Source organism: Myodes glareolus, chromosome 3 (assembly GCF_982192425.1).
Source record: "Myodes glareolus chromosome 3, mMyoGla1.1, whole genome shotgun sequence".
NCBI lineage: Eukaryota > Metazoa > Chordata > Mammalia > Rodentia > Cricetidae > Myodes > Myodes glareolus.
This window is the reverse complement of record NC_142028.1, coordinates 93,311,832-93,332,756: the sequence shown is the minus strand read 5'-3', so window position 1 is coordinate 93,332,756 and position 20,925 is coordinate 93,311,832. Positions and strand designations below refer to the sequence as shown.

The 20,925-nt window shown below is 40.4% G+C and overlaps 1 protein-coding gene across 3 annotated transcripts in view; it reads right to left on the bottom strand.

The window, feature by feature from the left end:
* Positions 1-1,031: 1,031 nt before the first annotated feature.
* The window catches only part of Tm2d1 (TM2 domain containing 1), a 33,283-nt gene continuing 13,389 nt past the window's right edge, over positions 1,032-20,925 (bottom strand). For 2 of the 3 annotated variants that reach the window (XM_048453130.3, XM_087904818.1), the window contains 3 exons: positions 16,081-16,154; positions 3,736-3,865; positions 1,032-1,348 (listed from right to left, as the gene is read on the bottom strand). In XM_048453130.3, the coding sequence (XP_048309087.3) occupies positions 3,755-3,865; positions 16,081-16,154 (185 nt within the window). In that variant the 3' untranslated portion in view covers positions 1,032-1,348; positions 3,736-3,754. Of the gene's footprint in view, positions 1,349-3,735; positions 3,866-15,020; positions 15,413-16,080; positions 16,155-20,925 lie in introns of those variants that run through there. The other variant, XM_087904819.1, reaches the window with a different exon arrangement.

The following is a 20,925-nucleotide window of genomic DNA, read 5'->3' as shown; positions in this document are numbered from 1 at the left end:
AAAGTTAACAACTCTTTGTAATATAGTGTATTTAAACAGACACTTTGAGACGTGCCTGCTTTGGGGCTGAGGGATGTAGCTCAGAAGGTAGAGTACCTGTCTACACACATGAAGACCTGGCTTGATCCCCAGCACCACATAAACTGGGTATGATGGTAGATATGATCATCCTAGCACTTGGGAGGTGGAGGCAGGTGTATAGATCTTCAAGGTCATCCTGGACTACACAATAGGTTCAAAGCTAACCTGGGCTATGAGATTCTGCCTTTAAAAAAATGCAAATATTAGCTCTCCACTCAAATTAATGACAACAATGCTCATGCAGAAATCAAGGTAACTTTTTCATCCTTTTTTTTTTGGTTGTTGTGTTATTGGTTGGTTGTGTGTGTGTGTGTGTGTGTGTGTGTGTGTGTGTGTTTTGAGACCGGGTTTCTGTATAGTCCTGGATATCCTAAAACTCACTCTGTAGACCAGACTGGCCTCGAACTCAGAGATCTCTTGCCTCTATCTTCCGAGTACTAGGATTAAAGGTGTGTGCCACCACCACCCAGCTGATTTTCATCTTCTTAAAGCCCCTCTTACACGGTAGGAAAACCAGGCGTCAACAGACAGGGGCTACTTCCTTCAGACCACAGTGTGCTGGCACCTGCCCAGCAGTGTTTACAGATGGCAGACAGCAATCATCTAGTTGATGCTCCCCTTGCTCACCCAGTGTCAGCTGTAACTGCAGTGAGCTGGAGTAGTCATACCTGGCCTTCCATAGCTGGTGTGTCACTCTCCAAGCAAAAAAGACAAAGTTCACATCTCAGAGACAAGAAGTATCCATGTGCCTGCCAGTCCCCAGACTGAGGATCCTCAGGTCCCCGGGCATCACACAACACAGAACTAACAGCTGTAGCATCCCAGGTGGGCCAACACACAGGACACTGCAGCCCCAACCAGTATGAACCATTAACTGATTACTTCAAAGGATCACAATGTGGAAGACAGTTTTGTTTGATGATAAGAAGGTTTTCTTAATAACAGGGTAATAAAATGTCAATAAGTTATAATTTTTATTTTTCACAAATAAAAATGACAAGTGGCATGTAAAGGACAGTACAGTAAAACAACAACAGAGGAATAGGGTCACTATCTCATAGAGACAGACGCCACGGAATACTATTATACTGATTTTTGAGAAAGACTATTAAATAAATCTAGGAATAATACTTTTAGCTAAATCAAGAAATCAAAATTGAGCACACACCAAAACATCATCCACACCCAAAAGTGGTACTTAAGGAAAAGGAAAATCTGGAATTCCACATATACGGGGCTCTCTATTGAAATCAAGGAGGCTCAAATCCTGAAACGAAAAAGGAAAAGAAAGTTAAACAATGCTCCCATGAGGTTACACAGGCACATTTCTGCTGCTTTCCCTTTTCAGCTGGGGATGCAATGTGGCCTTAGGCATGTTAGGCACTGCTCCACCACTGAGCTAGCTCCTAGAGCAGGATGGACACTTGAACACTTTATCTGCTCAAGACATTTCCCCTTACTCTCACAGTAGTTTTATATGCTATAAAAAAGATCATAGGTGTGGGAGGGAGAGATGGCTCAGTGGGTAAATGTGTTGGCCACCAAGTCGGATGAGGTGAGTTCAATCTCCAGAATGCACACAGTGGGAGAGACCAAACTTCCACACGTACACCGTGGCAAGCACGTTCCACATGGATATCATGGCAAGCATGTTCCACAGATACACCAGTATTTTATCTTTAATTATGTATTTGTGTGTAGGGGAGTATCCATGCAACTGCAGCTTCTCTAAGGGTCCAGGAGATGGTATTGGAAACCCTGGAGTGGAGACATGGGCAGCTGTGAACCATCCATGTGGTTGGTACTTGGAAGTAAACTCAAGTCCTTTGGGAGAGCACTGTGTCCTCTATAAGGATTTGAAACCAAGTATGGAGGCTTATGCCTGTTATCCCAGCCCTCAGGAAGTTTGGACAGCAGAATGAAGAGTTTGAGGCTAGCCTAGGCCACACAGTAAGTTTCAGGCCAGTCTAGACTATAGTGAAAAATTGGAAACTTTTTAGACAGTCAGTTTTGTATTTTGCCGTAATGGTCACTATTCAATCCTATAACAATACATACTCATTAATTTCAATATAAGAAAAATAATCTACTTGTTAGGCAAACTTATGCGTTATATTCTATTTATACACCACAACACACAGAACAATGTCTCTTCACTTCCTGACCTCTAGAACAAGTCTCTGAGTTGTAGTTCTATGACGGGGTCTGGACACCTACCTTTCTTCAGCCTGTCTGAGAGTAGATGGACAGCTGAAGGTGGGTTTTAATGTAAAAAGTGCCATACATGTTACCCATATGCTTTACAATACTTCTCCATTATAGAGATCAAATATATCAGGAAACAGATTTCCTGATCTACCCATGTCCTTCTAAGAACAACCAGGCGGCACTGGAAAATTATTAACTAGATTTACATATTAAATGGACTAAATCTTTGTAGTAGAAGGTATCAACCAGGAAGACTGCAGCACCTCTCATTCTAGCTGGTAGACCTACTGAAGACCGAAATCAGTTAGTAACCTAATGGGTAGAGCCAATCTTTAGTACTTACAGGCAGGGAGGGTTTGGGTGTTCCAAGTTTTGGATTTAGGGAAGAAGAAAGGGAAGGTTAAGAATCCTATTACTATTAGAGTGTTAGCACAAACTTATAATCTTATCATTCGGTAGGTGCGAACAAGAGAACCTGGAGCTTGGGGTCATGTAGGCAAGTTCTAGGTCACTCTAAACTTTCTACTGATATCTATCTGGAAAAACCAAGAAACAGGACAGGGATGGAACTCAGTGGTGAACTTGCCTGGCATGTGATAGGCACAGGGTTCAATCCCCAGCATTGAAAAAAAAGAAAAGAAACAGGCCATCAACATTTAGTCACTGATGGGAAAAGAGCCTCCTCCCAGGAGAGCTACTGGCACTTGATGACTGACAGGATGGGGGAGTCTTTGTCCTCAGCAGTGCAGTTACTGGTAATAACCCCTGTCCCAGTGGTTGGTGTTCATCCAATGTATCACAAAACAAAAGCAAGAAGATGTGACAATGGGAGGGGAACCTGTTAGGAGGAGGGAGGCAGATCAGTGGAGATGGGAAGTTGATAAGAGAGGGTGGGGAGGTGAATGTGACCAGACCAGAACATATACATGTGTGAAATTGTCAAAGAATAAATTGGAAGAGGAAGGGGAAGGAGAAAGGAAAGGAGGAGGAAGAGGAGGAGAAAAAACACTTCTCAAAACCAAATCAAAACTGAAACAAATGACTATCTTGGTCCCAGAGAGATGGACAACAGAAAACCCTTCACGGAGAAACACGTACAGCATACCCCACGGTAACCACCATACAGTATTTTCCTGCTGCAAACAATATGCTCTTGTTATATGCAGACAAGGAGTCTGGCAGGAAACGAGAGCTTGAGCAACATAAGAATGCTGTCAGTGCACCAGGGGACACATGTGGGCCTGAATTCACTGTCAGTGCACCGGGGCACACATGTGGGCCTGAATTCGCTGTCAGTGCACCGGGGCACACATGTGGGCCTGAATTTGCTGACACAGGAAGTGGGGGGTTTAGAGCACTAAATGACCTCTGAAATCTTCCTATGGTCCCACCACCTCACAAGTCCATGAGAAACACAGAATTAAGGTGAGATTGATATGCACTTACTGTTCCTCTTCTCAAACACTTATGGATAGAACTGTGTTTTTCTAAATGTTTCATTAGTAATGCTGAGTCTCATAAGTCTGGTTCCATAATAGTCAATAATGTAACTACTTCCATCTGAAGGTCCAACAATCTAGAAAAGATGAAAATTTAAAGTTAGCCCTTTTACTTTACAAAAGATATGAGCTTACTTTTATTAGTAGGCAATAAAATTATTTCAGTAGCCACACCAAAAAAAAAATCAAGTCAAAGACAAAACAAAGTAGGCAAAGGGGAAAGAGACCCAGAGAGCTCCCAGGATAAAAAGGGGTGAGAAGAACTGGGTTCCAGTCTGCATTCTGTGCCCTCATTCTGGCCTCCCCACTCTATGCTCTGCTTTTGTTCTCCTTGCAGGCCACCAATGTCAGCATCATGCATTCCCACAGACTTCTCCAATATACTTCTCTCCCCAACTATCTACACACCAGTGCCAGGGAGGGGCTTTCACTGACCTGTTCGTGGCTTATGACTATGGCTAGATAATTACCACATCCAGGGAAATAGAATCTAGTCTGACTGCCAAGGCCAGACTCCTAGAAGGAGATGGCAGTGTAATTAACTACAATTACTTAGAATGCAAAAGGAAGAGGTTGAGTGAAGACACACAGCTGGGGCTGGAGAGGTGGCTCAGTGGTTAAAAACACTGCCTGCTCTTGCAGAAGACCTAGGTTTGGCTCCCAACACCCACTGTGCCTCCCAAACGTCTGTAACTCTAGTACCAAGGGATCTGAAGCCCTCTTCTGGCATGGACACTGCATGTACATGGTACCCAGACATGCATGGAGGCAAAACACTCATGTACATAAAGTTATAGATTTAAAAATATATTTATAAAAACCCCCACATATGTTCACTACAATCATCTTGTCCACTGTTAACCACACCTGCAAACTTAACAAGGCTTCTATAATGTCATTTAAGACAGAAATCTACACACGCAGCCAGTGAGATGGCTCCGCAAGCATAGAGGAGCTTTCTCACACCAAGCCTGCTGACCTGAGCGTGAGCTCCGGAGCAACACGGTGGAAGGAGAACAACTCCAGCAGCTTGCCCTCTGACCTCTACATGTGTAGGGGTCATATGGCATATCCCTCCACACATAAACAAACAAAAGCCCTAAAGTCTTAACAGTGGTAGACAAGAATTTACCAAGTTGTATGTGGGGCCTAGAAAGTTTAATAGGTATCAATGCTCTGTAACAGTTATCTGCCTGACACCAGGCTTCAGTAGACATGTAACACTATTTTTTTCTGTCCTGTGTCCCCTCTCAATGTGGTCATTTCTCCAAGCAGTAGCAGAAAAAGCTACCATCATCAAAGCCTACCCCAAAACTTACAAAAGCAACTGTCTCTAAGTATTAAAAACCACTGAGGATTTTTGGTCCCTTGGAGGTTGCTAGGCCAGTGTACCACTATCTCATACCTTGGGCCTCAACTGCAGCTGCCAAATCCCTGCTCTGGGCTGACTTTGCGCCATTGGAGTTTATTTCTAAAGTCCCAAGGAGCAGCTTCCTCAGTTCCAAACACAGGGTGAAAACTGCTGACAGAAGCCAGTAAGGTCGGGATGCCCTGATATTTTGGCTGCTTACATCAGGATTCTCCAGTTCTAATGAGACATGTGAAAAGGACTTACATGTAGTGACCAAATGTCCATGCACTGCCACAGCATTGGCGCATCAGGACAGGCATGGTGGCACAGGGCAGTGTGGCAGTTGCTTCATGCACTTTTAAGTCTCAAGACTCTAATGGTGCTATTACCCATTTTACAGATGAAGGAATGAAAGTCAGCATTCCTACATCATGGGGGTAGCTCTAAATGAGGAGCCTACATATGCAGCTTCAGATTAGACTGTTAGAATAAAAAGATGGGCTACCAAGCGACCTCACACAATGCAGTGCTTTGTGGTAACTAACTGCATGGAAAATAGCTTCCTAAGTTTCTGTCAGTATGTCAAGGTTGGCTGTTGTTTCTAAGATGTTTAAAGGGGTATTTAAAGAACATTTCTGAAAGATTATTAGAGATTATTGATCTTGGGGGTGGTGGGAAAGTTTTCATGTGGGAAGAAATACAACAGTCTGGCAAAATGTTTGGGCTGGGATGGGTTCTTTCCAAACGTCCAGTATGATGTCTACCAATCAAGGTTGTGTCTCCCCGAATGCCAGTTACAATTACCTCATTTCTCCAGAACCTTTACATAAAAGCATTTCATATTTTAAGTAAAAAATTGTTATAGTTTGTGAAGAGTATATTCCTTTCTTTATAAAGTAACTGACATTTAAAATTTGTGGTATTTATAGTCTGTTGGGTACATTTAAAAATTGATGTTAACAGTTTTATTTAAACATGTCAATATTTGAAATGACATCCTATGCAGCTATTCAAATTTATGATGGAACACTTAAATGTCAATTTAAAAATATACAGAGGGTACAGACTTAAAAATACTCTTCTAAGGGTTATACAATTAAAGAAAGCTCTCATTAGCACTTCACATTTAAAAGTGATGGCAGAGCTGGCTGCTGAGATGTGAACCTGTACTCCTGAGAACACAGAAAGGGGATTCCAACAGCGCAAGGCCAGCCAGATGTACACAGAAAGACTCTCTCACAAAAATAAACAAGCAGGGTCTGCAGAGACGGCACAGCAGTTAAGAGCAGCTGCCGCTCAGGCAGAGGACCTGGCTCTGGGACTTAACACCTGCATGGCAGTTCAAACCATTCACTGCTCCAGTTACCAGGGATCTGACACCGTCTTCTAACCTTAGAGAGCACCAGACACACATGTGGTACACACACATACGTGCAGGGAAAACACTCACACTCATAAAATAAAATAAATCTAAAAGATAAAAACAAAAAAGACCCTAGTTTTAAAAAATAAATAGTTCATTCAACCTCAAAAACTAAAAAGAGTGAATGCAATAGTATGCAGCTATAAGTCCCAGACATCTGGGGTTGGGGTCTGAGGCAGGAAAACACAGGAACTGAATTGCTTGAACACAAGATCTTGAGGCCAGCAAGGGCTACATAAATGAGAACCCATCTCATAAAACAAAACCAACTCAACAAACACTCAGTTCCTTCTCTATCACAGGAACGCTTCAGACATTCTGCATGTAACAGCGGCTAAGACACCATTCCTGCCGGCAGGGAGCTTTCTCTAGTGTAGATTCAACTAATTCTTACATAGCCAGACACCACGTCAGCTGCTGCTACACATGTTGACTTAATTCCTAAAGAGTAAATTAACTTGTCTGACATTTATGGATGCTATGTATAAATTTAGTAAAAATTAATGCATCTGTGACTTTTTGTGGCTAGGGTCATGAAGAATTACTAGGAACATTAAGCTAAGAGAAAAATGGGTGATTAGAAGACAACATATTCTGCGACTTTATTAAGAAAACAAAGTGAAGTTCAACTAGTGGAAAGAGGCCAAATACCACTGTAAAAACATGTCGGGGTATGTGATCAGACTGGAACTGAGCCTTTTGTTCTACTATCTTTTCCTTCTTGTACTATCTTTCCTGATAATTGTTTACTCATTGAAGAAAAATATACAAACGTTAGAAATAAGGTGGTCCATGATTGTGTGACTTCTCAATAGCATGCACTTCTAATAAGCCCGTCTGCAAGCTCATTTTAAGCACAGATGTTTTACAATATGTTAGTCACTAACTTGCGGAAAATGCCTTGGGTTGGTGTGTTGGTTGCCTTCCCCTTTCCTGTACTGAAGACAGTACTCACTATAGTTTACAAAAATGTAACTCAATGTTGAATATAATGTAGCCATCATATTATAGCATTAATTTTCCTTAAGCTATTTATCTTTTTAAATTTTTTAAAATTTATTTATTTTTTTGGTTTTGGTTTTTGAGACAGTTTCTCTGTGTGGACCTGGCTGTAGGCCAGGCTGGCCTCAAACTCACAGAGATCACCTGTCTCTGCCTCCTTAGTGTTGGGAATAAAGGTGTGTGCCACCACTGCCTGGCTCCCTTAAGTATTTGTTAGTTCTTTAAAGATTCTTGTCATACAAGCTGGTGATCAAAAGGGCCAACATACTCTATGAAGCACTTTTGGGGTCAATGAGATGTCGCAGAGAATAAAGGTGTTTGTTGCCTAGCTAGACAGTCTGAGTTCGATTTTCGGAGCCCATGACGGAAGGAGAGATCCAATTCCACAGAGTTGTCCACTGTTCTCTACATGTGTGCCATGCCATGTGCCTCCACACACACACATATTATTTCCTTAGTATAAAGCCCTACAGCCATGGAATTTAAACCCAGCAGTTTCCTAAAGCTGGCGTAACCCATTTTGTAGGGTAGCAGACATTTACAGTTCTGGAAGACAGAAGCTCCAAGCTTCTGGAGTCAACTGCCATTCTAGGGCCAATTTATCACCCTGGATTAGGGTCCACACAGTACACCAAGATAACCCCCCTATGCAACATACACTCATACCTATCCCCACCCACTCTCCACTCACAGGTACCTACACACACAATAGGCATACTGAGCCGCCATGTGATTAGGATCTGTACTTATTCTTAGAAATGTGACATTCTCTGAATAAATATCTACTTTAAATTTACCTAACAGTGGGGCTGGAAGGATGGCTTAGCAGTGACTGCACTTCCAGAACATCCAGGTTCAACTCATAGCACCCACACAGTGGCTTACAACTGTTTGTAACTTCAATTTGAGGGGATCCAACACCCACAGTCCTGGGCTCTGTGGGCACCAGGAATACATCTGGTACACAGACACGCATGAAAGCAAAACTCTCATATACATGAAATAAAAATAAATGTTTAAAAAATTCTGCTAGCCAAAATGGTGATGACACACATCTTTAATCCCAGTACTTGGGACGCAGAAGCAGGCAGATTTCTGAGAGGCCAGCAGAGAGAGCTCCAGGACAGCCAAGGCAGCACAGAGAAACCACACCTCGAAATGCCACTCCCACCAACCTGAACAAGGAAAAAACATCAGCTTAAAATTTATCTAATAGCATCTTTATAACTGAAAACTCTTTCTTTCTTTTTTGCTTGTTTGTGTACTGGGGTGGGATTTAAATCAGAAAACTCCTGTATGCTTGGCAAGCAGACTAAGCATTCTCATGGATACAGTATCTCCACTGGCGTAGGCCAGCCTTGAACTCATTCTGGAGCCCAGGCCAGCCTTGAACTTGCTGTCTCCCTGCCTCAGCTTCCCAAGTAGCCAGGATTATAAGCCCGAGCCACCAGACCTGGCAAAAATTATGGACACAGTAAACTATGATTTTAACTCATTTTCATGCGGCTGTGTATACATCTGGGTAAGTGCTATTATTAACTACTGTCTAACGTTACAAAGGATTTCCCTATTAGTGGGCAGACCGACAAACAGAGCTGTAGTAGACATCTTTGTGAATGTTCCCTGGAAGCAGGAACATGAGTTTTCTGAGTACATGCTCAGGAAGATTTCTTTATCTGCTTATCAGTTGTGTGAATAACCTATTCTCTTAATTGCCTATCAATTTATTATGCTTTTCTACTAAGCTATTTTTTTTTGGTTAATTTGGAGCATTCTTCTTGTTGTCATCCTTTTACTCAGTCTCTTAACTCTTGATTTAGCCTACTGTATCCTTTTAAAACCAGAATTTCTCTGGGTTTACGTTTTGGTTTTTTATTTTCATTTTTCGAGACAGAGTTTCTCTTTGTATCCCTGGCTGTTCTTGAATGCACTCTGTATGTAGACCAGGCTGGCCTCAAACTCAAGAGATCCACCTGCCTTTGCCTCTCAAGTACTGGAATTAAAGGTGTATGCCACCACCACTGGCTGTGTTTAGTTTTATATAAAAACTTACTTTGCACTTGGGTATAGGTCAGTGGCAGAGCATGTGTCTAACTTTCAGTTCTTAATTCCACATTCAAGAAAACACACACACACACACACACACACACATGCACGCACATGCGCATGCACAAGTTTACCTTTTCCCAAGGCATCTAGATATATAGTTATAAGAATGGAGTAGGACTTAGATATTTGTGTGTAAATGTTGATATCAGCATTATTCAGGTAGCCAAAAGTAAAAACAACCCAAGAACCAGTAGATAAATACTTAAAGTATAGAGTAGGTGTGTGTGATGGCACATATAATTATACACACCAAAAGATGTGTATGTAATTAAAAGGAATGAAGTTCTGATAGATGCTAAGCCAGACACAAAAAGGACGAATACTGTCTCTATTGTCTGATTCCACACATATGAAATATATAGTATAGTTGACAATGACAGAGAAACTAGAGGCTACCATTTGGAGAGAAGGGAGGTGGTAGTTACTCTTTATTGGTGACAGAAAAGTTTTGTAAACAGATACAGTGATGCTTGTTCAGTACTACTGAATGTAATCAACGCTTTGAACTGTCCATTTAAATAAGGTAGTTTTGGTTACTCTGTTAAGTATTTTACTACATACAAAAAGCTTTCTTTACTTGAACCTTATTAATGCAATGTTTGCGTCTGCAATTTTAAGCACTTGATTTTATTACTGTAAAATGAATTTTTATACATATTCAGGTGACATTTCAATAAAAATAAACTAAATGAAAAAAATGTAGCTACCAGTAAGCACTTTATTACCTAAACTTTAGCAACATATATGGTCCCCACTTAATGAACTGCACTGTAGTTCACACCATGCTTCCTAGATAACTCAACTATTCTGTGTATTTAAAATGTCATGAATGGATTCAGAGATTAAAAAAAAAAGGGGGGGGAGGCTGGGGATGTAGGTCAGTGGCAGAACATTTAAAAGTAAGCATGTGCAAGGTTCCGGGCTTGGGCTCCAGGACCACCGACAAATGAACAGATGGCACTAACAGTCTTTCTCGTGCTGTCCAGACTGACCTAGAACTCCTACTCCTGCATCCTCAACCTCTTTAAGTGCTAGGATTAAACAAGTGTTTTAACTGACACAACCTGGGTTTTATTGTTTTTTATGTGTTTGTTTTGTTGAAACATGGTTTCACTGTGTAGTCGGGATACATGAGGTAGCCCTGGTTAGCCTTCAACTCAGGATCATTTCACCCATGAGTGCTCAGATTACAGTTATGAGCCAACATACCTTGTTTCTACTTCTATCTTTCTCTATAAAAAGAATGCAAATATTAATACTGTGACAGGACAAAATACTGACCAGATCAAATCATCTCCCAGGGAGCTATTAAGCCCGTGAAGAAGCAACTGACTCAGCCGTCTACCATAAGACAATAATGCAGCCATGTCCTTCCCAATGGCCCAGACAAGGACGTTTATATCTCCTAAAAGCTGAATTCTACTGTGTTCTTACTGACTTCTCTGCATGTTTATTTTTTATATAAAGGTATGAAAATCATCTTACCAGGATCACAGTTTAATTAGCATCAGAATGTCTATATAAGTACCAGAATTTATGGATTTGGACATTCAATTTCATTTGATTTTAACAACTGATAATTTTAATCTAAATGACTAATAAAATTATTATTATTATTATTATTGGTTTTTCGAGACAGGGTTTTTCAGTAGCTATGGAACCAGTCCTGGATCTCACTCTGTAGACCAGGTTGGTCTCAAACTCACAGAAATCTCCCCACCTCTGCCTCCCAAGTGCTGGGATTAAAGGTATGCACCACCACCGCCCAGCAAAAAAATAATATTCTTTCGGTAGTAACACTCACCATGATGTCTCCTGAGGAAAACACAACTTACGGATTGGTCAGACCAGTTTTAAACATTTGATATTAAGACACTAAATGCCCCCAGAGGGTAAGTGAACTGAATCTACCTAATTAAGCCAGAGCAAAACCAACACAAATCATTAGTCACCTTAGTTATCTAATTTATTTCTCCAATAAATGACCCTAGGGTTAAACGAATAATGTGAGAACACGTGAATAGATCTGATATTTATCAGTCTTGTGCTGTTGTGCACTGCTGACCCACACTGGGCATCCACTGAGGAAGCTGGTCAGCGCTCCAGCGCTGGTAGATTAGGAGGAGCACATTAGTTCTCCTTCAGTCCGCAGCAGGCATGCCAGAGGGCGAGGGTATGCGGGGCTTCTCACTGAACAGGCTGCCTCTCCTCAGTTAACCCATGGCTCTGGTGTTTATGTTCTAAGATAAACAGAAAAGCCTAGGATCTTCAACATTTTAGCAAAGTTGAAAAAAGTTATTTGTAACATGATGGCTGGCTTGTTGAGGTATCTGTTCCTGCCCAGTACCCCACAACCGGCAAGTCCCAGAGAGAATCAATCACACAGAGATCTCTATAAGTTATAAAGCTGATTGGCCCATTAGGTCAGGCTACTTTTTAGCTCTTATAACTTATGTTACCCCATTATCCTTATCTACGTTAGCCACACGGCTTAGTACCTTTCTCAGCTGGGCAGTTTACATCCTGCCTCTTCGGTGGTCTGCGCAGGAATGGCAGAGGGAGCTTCCTGCTTCCCAGAATATTCCTGTTCTCATCACCCCGCCTCTACTTCCTGTCTGGTTGACCCACCTATACGTCCTGCCTGGCCAATCAGCGTTTTATTAAAATACATGATTGACAGAATACAGATAATTCTCACGCACCACTTCCCCTTCTTTTTTTTTTTAAAAAAAAAAAAAACAAACAAAAAAAAACAAAGGAAAATATCCATAGTCCATTTTTTGGGAACGTGGGCGTAGTATTCCAGGCTACTTCCTGCTGGTTGGAGGCGCTGATGAGCCAGTAGCGGTGTGTGGCTCTGGTTGCTTGGCCCACTTCAGGAGGGGGGAAAAACCCACACCAGATAATTCGCCAGATAATGGCGAATCAATCCCACACCAGTTAGGTTTTAAAGGGGTATTTATTTTGGGGGGTAAAACTTACATACACACAAACCGTCAGGAAAGGAGCCTAGTCGCTGGAGCAGGAGCCGGAAACAAGCGCAGGAACCAAGAGAGGCCGAGCCGAGACTTGCGGCTCTATTTAAAAGAGAAATATACCATGCCCCAGTGGGCTGGTATTTTCAGCGGCTATTGGCTGAAGGAGCGGAAGGCGCTCCTGCAGCATTGTGGGCTCGTACTTCAGCGACTACTGGCTGAAGGAGCGGAAGGTACTCCCGCAGCAGTTATTCAAGATAAAATCAACATTGTTTTGTTTGTTTGGAGACAAACTGTCCTGAACTTTCTGTGTAGCCCAGGCTGGTTTCAAACTCCTGCCTCAATCTTCCAAGTGCTAGGATTATAGGCATGAGCCACCATAGCTGAGTCAAAAATAAAGTTCTTTTTATTTAAAGTCTTGGTTCCCAAGGAAATATTTCTGTTAAAAAGCAGAATGTTCTATCAAACCTCTCTTAGGATAGTTAAGACTATAAAGTCCTCTGGGCAAGGACTCAAACTTACTATCCCTGAATATAGTTGCTCACTAAACCTGTCTATATGACAGCATCACACTGTAGGGAATTCATTTATTTGTTTGTTTATTCTTTTTTTAAAAATAATTTAACTTTATTTTATGTATATTGATGTGAAAGTGTTGGATGCCCTGAAACTGGAGTTACAGACAGTTATGAGCTGCCATATGGGTGCTGGGAATTGAACTTGGATCCTCTGAAAGAGAAGCCAGTGCTTGTAACCTCTTTGGCATCTCTCCAGCCCCTATTTATTTTTTCTTTTTTTTTTTTTTTTTTTTTAGTAAATTTTATTAAATTATAAAAGTTTCCATTTCCACCCCCCCTCCCAACACCCTCCCACTCCCCCTACTCCCCCTCCTCCTCCCTCTTCGTCCCCCAGGGCAGTCAGGGTTTCCTGCCCTGTGGGAAGTTCCAGTTCCTTCCCCCTCCCTCCAGGTCCAGGAAGGTGAGTGTCCAAACAGACTGGATCCCCAAAATCCATTATATGTAGAGGAAACTTATTTTTTCTTAATTACACTTATTTTGTGTGAGTAGGACTGGGTGGCAGGTGTGGGAACACAAGCCATGGCCCATGGGTAGAGATCAGAAGATGACTTGTAGGAGTTGGTTCTCTTTCCACCTTTACATGGGCTCCAGGAATTGAGCACAAGTCTCAAGTTTGGCAGCAAGTGCTTTTACCTGATAAGCTATTGTGCCCACTCTGCACAGTTTATCATGTAAGCTTTCATTTTTACTCACTGGTCCTCATAATCTAGGAATTTCTAAATTTTACCTAAGGACTTGTTACAATATGAATGCGTCCCTCAAATCTAATACTCAATATGTTGGATTTAAGAGGTTGGGGCTTTGACATGAATGGACTGTTCCAGGTCTGTATGGGCTATATAGCAAGACCCAATCTCCAGGCAAACAAAACAGGTCGGCAAGATGGCTCAGCAAGTAGATGAAGTACTTGCCTGGAGACCTGACTTTGATCTCTAGAGCCAGTGTGAAGGTGGATGGAGGAACCAACTACATGAACTTGTCCTCTGAAGGCCATGTCCACACATACACACAATTAAAAATTAAACAGCAACAGATAAAATAATAAAATAAATGACCCATTCTAAGGTGTTTTATTCTATCAGCTCAATACACTAAGGTCCTAAAGGGAGACAAACATTGCCTAATAAGCCACTACTGCTAGCTTCTCCCCTTGTTTGATCTGTAATTATTCTGTCTCACAGGTTTGCCAGAGTGCACATTAGTGATACTGGTTTGAAATGCTCTATGTACAAATGGAGGAGGTTTCAATACAATCAAAATATTTTCTAAAACAAACAAACAAAAAACTCCCCAAAAACTAGCATTGCCTAATCTAACCTAGCATTCTAGAGGCAGAGGTAGAGGTAGAGGCAGGAAGATCAGGAGTTCAAGGTTAGCCTACACTGCGGGATGCTGTCTCAAAATAAAAACAAACCAACAAGGTGTGTTGAAGTTTGGATATTTTAATCTGAATAATACTACTAAACCTAACTTCATTGCATTTTCATTTAAAGAGAGAAGTTGATCCTAACACCCATGTGCATAGGAGCCTTTGGCTCTTCGCGTCTATACCAGGTCCAAGGTTAGAGACATGATATCTGGCTAGGCATGTGGCTTGTGTATAAAGTCAGAAAAGTCCAACTTACAAACCAAATATTTGCCCGAGAGTGGTGGTGCACACCTTTAACTCTGGCACTCAGGAGACAGAGGCGGGTGGATTTCTAGTTCAAGGCCAGCCTGGTGTACTGAGCATAACCAGGACAGCCAGGGCTGGAACTCAGAGAACCCCTGTATCGAAAAACAACAACAAAGAACTCCAAATATTTTTCTTGTTTAATTCTTGTATCTTATCTGTCTATATGCTGCCCCCTCTTCACATAACAGAGTCAAAATCACTGAGAGCAACTGGCTTTAAAGCGTGATGGTAACAGCAAGCAGCCGGAACTGAGGCGTGGCGATGCTGAATGAGAAGGAAGAGTATGACTTAGATGCGCACTGGCACTCTAACTGAGGACACTAGGTGCTCTGTAGTGCTTGCCCGAGTGCTCTGGCAATAGTCATCCTTGCCTCTAATAGAAGAAGCCTCATGAGCAACCACAGCAGCTTAGTATTTAGCAGGGAACATCTGCTGGCACTTTGAGTAATTAAGGACAGCATCTCATAAACTGTGTCAGTCAGCAAATCCACTGTAGCATGAGAAGGTGAGGCTGTCAGAGAAACAGAAAAGACATCTCAAGAGTAGAAAATGTAAAATCTGTATGGATCTGGTCTTGCTTGAGGCTATCCCCACTACTAGAAACCATGTGGAGTACCCACCCATACACTTCTTTTATCCAGTAAATTAGCCTGGTTACAATTTCTGTCATTTGCAGAGTGCAATTTGTAGAGAATGCCTATGTAGTTCTAAGGAAAATCTTACCTCTGCCTCTAGAATGTTCATATGTGTACCAGAATCCCATCAATGGATCCTATTTTGGTAATTGACAAGGTGAACATGACTGTCAGGCAAATAAATTCTAAGTCGGAGAAATAATTACAACCTGCCTGAGAAACTCACTACAAAATACATTGTAAAATTGTAAAGATTTCAGGAAACTCTCCAGTAAAGAAATTTCTAACTCACTTGAGCCCATATCCAGTCACCTTTGAACATGCAGTCCTTCTTGAAATAAGTGTCCTATGGCTTATAGAGCTACAGGTTGAGAAATGTTCACAGATACTGCAACCTGATCCCTTAGCCCAGAACCTGCAGAAGGGCTGTAAAGCATGCACACCCTTTGTTTCCTAAAGTACCTGAAGTGTCACATACACCAGGAGAGGAGCACCAAACTCCCATGTTGACTATAGTTTACGTTCCATACTGAAACTAACTTACCTGCATTGAAATAAGAATGAAATCAATTAGGCTCCCAATTCCACAAAATCCTACGGTGCAAAACTTTAGCAAGCCTAGGAAAGCACAAAAGAAAGTAATTCACAATTTAGAAGGTCTTGTAAATATTTAAAATGTTTCTAGCTTTCTACCAAGCTATTATATACTGTATATAACTCTTTATATATACTGTATATAGCATGATGATAAAAAGTAAAATCTTAAAAAAAAATCAAACCTTCATCTAAAAATACAAGAACATTTTAAAGGAACCTCATGTACAGAAAAGTCACAAAATAGATTAGTGACTCATGCAACAACAACAAAAAATAGCAAATAAATGAAAAAATATATATATTACAAAACTTCTTTAAAAAAATGTTTATATCTACCCACATCCAGGCCTGGGGTAGAGCTCCATATGTCTGTCCAGCAGGCACAGGGGTTGCAGCAACACAAACAATAGACCCTCAGCACCCCAGAGCTTCTCTTAGTAGCAAAGCCCTTTATTAATGATCTGATCATACAAAATATATTATGTGATGCAAGTTTAACTGAACATAGTAGAAAGTGCAAATCTATACTGTCAAGTCACAAAAATGTCCAAGAAAAATAATGATCTTTAAAATTCCAAAATCTGGCCAGGCAGTGGTGGCAAAGGCCTTTGATCCCAGCATTTGGGAAGCAGAGGCCACAGGATCTTTGTAAATTCAAGCTGGTCTACAGAGTTAGTTCTAGGACAGCCAGAACTACACAGAGAAAGCCTACCTTGAAAAAAAAAATACACAACACCCAAAATTTGACTAGAAACTCAAATATCTATAATTCATCCTAGATTTTTTTAAAAATTTTTTTTTAGATTTTATTTATTTATTATGTGCATAGTGTTCTGCCTGCTTGTATGCCTGCAGGCCAGAAGAAGGCACCAGATCTCAATACAGATGGTTGTGAGCCACCAAATGGTTGCTGGGAATTGAACTCAGGACCTCTGAATGAGTAGCCAGTGCTCTTAACCTCTGAGCCATCTCTCCAGCCCAGTCCTAAATTTTTTTAAGCTCCTGTTTATAACTCTATAGTTAAAATCAAGAGTGGTTGTGCACATCTTTAATCCTACAAATTTTCCTGAGTTTGCGGGAAGAATTTTTGAATCAGTTAAGAGCACTAACTCCTCTTGACGATGACCCAGGTTTAGTTCTGAAGACCCACATACTGTTTCATAAGCATTTACAAGTTTAGTTCCAGTAAACCTAATGCCCTCTTCTAACCTCCAAGGGCATCTGGTATATACACTGTACATATACATGCATTTTGGCAAAACATTCATACACATAAAATAAAAATAATCTTAAAACCAATCCTTCTCAAATTACTTCATAAAACAGAAAATAAAGAAACACACCTGAATTATTCCCACAAAGCTAATATTACCCTGCCACCAGGTGAAGGTATAACAACAAATAAAGATCAGTCTCCCTGATGAACAGAAGCAAAAATGCTCAATAAAAATGCATGCAGACTAATCAAGAACACATCAAAAAGATTATTCACCATGATCAAGTCGACTTCATAACAATAATGCAAGAATGATTAACATATGCAAATCTATGACGATAAGAAATCACAAAATCATATCAATAGATGTAGAAAAGGTATTAACAAAAATCAACATGCCTTTATGATAAAAGTCCTATGAAGAGATTAGGAATGGAGAAAATATATCAACACAATAAAGGCTGGCAAAAGTTTTTATGACAAAACTATAGTCGACATCTTTGGAAATGGAGAATTTAAGCACTTGCACTGGTTCAGGGACAAAACAAGGGTGCTCATCTTCCCCGTGTTAGTCAGTATAGTACTTAAAAGTCCTAGAGCAGTACGACAAGAAGAGAAGGGAACAATGGGGAAACACATAGAAAATGAAGATATCAAAGCATCTTTTCTTACAGATCATATGATTCTATACATAAACGACCCTAAACACTCTACCCAGAAAACTCTAAGAAACAGTTTCAGAAAAGTGGCAGTATACAAAATTAACAGAGTCACTTGTGGTGGCTCACAATGGTAGAATATGCAAAGGAAAGTAGGAAGATTAGGAGTTCAAGGTCAGTCTTAGCTACTCAAAATTAATATAGAAAATTAAGTCTTCCTATATTCTAGTAACTAATATGTTGAGAAAAAAATCAACTCCATTTTCAACTACCTCAAAAAAAAGTGAAATATCTTTTAAATAGGTCTAACCAGGAGAGTATATGACCTGTTCAATGAAAATTTAAAACACTGAAGAAAATACTAGGAGATACTAGAAAAGACATCCTATGCTCAGGGACTGAAAGAATGAAAATTGTGAAAGAGAACATCTTACCAAAAACAATCTAAATAGTCCATGTAATCCCAATAAAACTCACTATGTAGTTTTTCACAAAAACAGAAAACAAAACCAAAACCATGTGTTTCTCTCCATGTGTGTGTGTAGTATATGCATACGTAGTCTGCTCAACTATGAGTACACACGTGGAGGACAAAGTTAACTCAGATGTCTTCCTCTAATAGTCCTCATTCTATTGTTTGAACCTGGGCCTTTTGCTGAGTCTGGAACTCACCATTTCAACTAGACTGGCTGGCCAATATGCCCCAGGGATATATTTATGTCCATCCCACCCCAACCCACTGCCCTCTAGTCCCACTCCTGTTTCCCCCTACTCCCTGGGGTTGCAGGTATGCCTTGCTTTGTCCAGCTTTTACGTGGGTGCTGAGGATCCAAACTCTTGTCTCATGCCTGCACAGAAAGCAATTTACCTGCTGATACATCACCAGAAAAGGAAAAAAAAAACTCAAAATTCACATGAAAGCACAACAACAGCAACAACAACAACAACAAAAAACCAGATAGCCAAAGCAATCCTCAGCAAAAAGAAAAATGGTGGAAGTATTATCAATACTTCATTTCAGCCTAGAGTCATAGTAACAATGGACTAGAGTAGAAGACCTAGATATAAACTCATGCAATACAGTAACCACACTTTAAAAAAAGATACAGAAAATATACATTGAAGAAAAGACACCCTCTTCAGCAGTGCTTGGAAAACTGGTTATCCATATGGAAGAGACTGAAACTAGACTCCCTATATCTCAACCTACAGAGAAATCAGCTCAAGGGGACCAAAGACCCTAAACACAAGACCCAAATCTCTAAAATGATTAGAAGAAAAAGTTGAGCAATTACTCTAAGATATAGGTATAGTAAAAAAAGAAAAAACTTTCTCAATAGTACTTCAGTCACTGAGGAAATAAAGACAACAACCGATAAATGAGACCTCATGAAATTAAAAAAAACTTCTGTATAATAAAGGATACAGTTAAGTTAGTGAGGAGATAGCCTGTTAAATATTAGAACACCTTTGCTAGCTATGCGTCTAAAGGGGATTATATTCAAAAAGCTCAAAAAACAAAATGACAATAAACAACTCAATCAATAAACAGGCTAATCAAATAGCTCTAAAATGATGACATTAATGGCTAATAAGCATGAAATAACATTCAACTTCACAAGCCATCAAAGAAATGCAAATCAAAACTACTCTAGGGTTCCATCTTTCCTCAAGAAGAATGGCAGCCATTATGGAAAGAAACAAGAAATGCTGGCAAGAATGCAGAAAAAAGGGAAACTTTATACATGGCTAGTGGGATATAAAGAAGTCCAGACCCTATGGAAGTTAGTACAGAGGTCTGTAAAACAACTAACAACATATCTTCCATGTGACCCAGCTACACCACTCCTGCGTATTTGTCTAACAGACTCCAAGTCAACACAACACAGAGACACTTGCACACCCAAGTTACTGAAGCACTGTTCAAGTTATGAAACCAACCTAGGTATCCATCCAGCAACAAAGAAGTAAGGAAACTATGAGATGTGTAGATAGATAGATATAGATATGTAATTTCTCTTTCAGCCATTAAGAAGAATGAAGTCACATCATTTGCAGAAAAATAGATGCAAGTGGAGAAAATTGTATTAAGTGAATTAAGTCAAACTCAGAAAGGCAAACATATACCTTCTCTCACTTGATTCCTAGATTTTAAACATATACAATCACATATACATATATAGTTACATATATGTATATATTCACACATGTACACATATAATATATATATATATATATATATATATATATGACATAAAAGTAGACATAAAACGGTCTAGGGAAATAAAGGATTAACAGGAGGGAGAGGGTCTCAAAGGAGGAGTAAAGGGTCAGCATGCATGTACAAAAACTCAAAAGTAAAATGTAAAAATGTAGGAGTTGGGAATGATGGCAGTGTTTGCCTTGCATGTACAATGCTCTGGGTTCAATCCCCAGCACCACATAATACGGAAGTGATAGCAATATCTACGATTTCAACACCGGGAGGTTGGCGCAGAATTAGAAGTTCAATGTTATCTTCATATTAGGTCAGCATAGGCTACATGACTGTCTCAAATATATACACACAGGGAGCTGGAGAGACAGCTCAGTGGTCAAGCCAAGAGCATTAGCCAAGAGCAATGGCTGCTCTTCTAAAGAACTTAGCTTCAATTCCCAGAACCCACATGATGGCACACAACCATTTGTAGCTCAATTACAAGTGATCTAATGCTGTCTTCTGGCCTCTGTAGGCATCAGACACAAACATGATGCACAGACATAAACAAAGGCAAAATTCTCAAACATAAAATTTTTTAAAATTTAAAATACAAAATCAGGCATGGTGGCACTCACTTTTAATCCCAGCACTGGGAAGGCAGAGGTAGGAGAATCTCTGCAAATTGAGGTCAAACTGGTCTACATAGCAAGCTCTAAG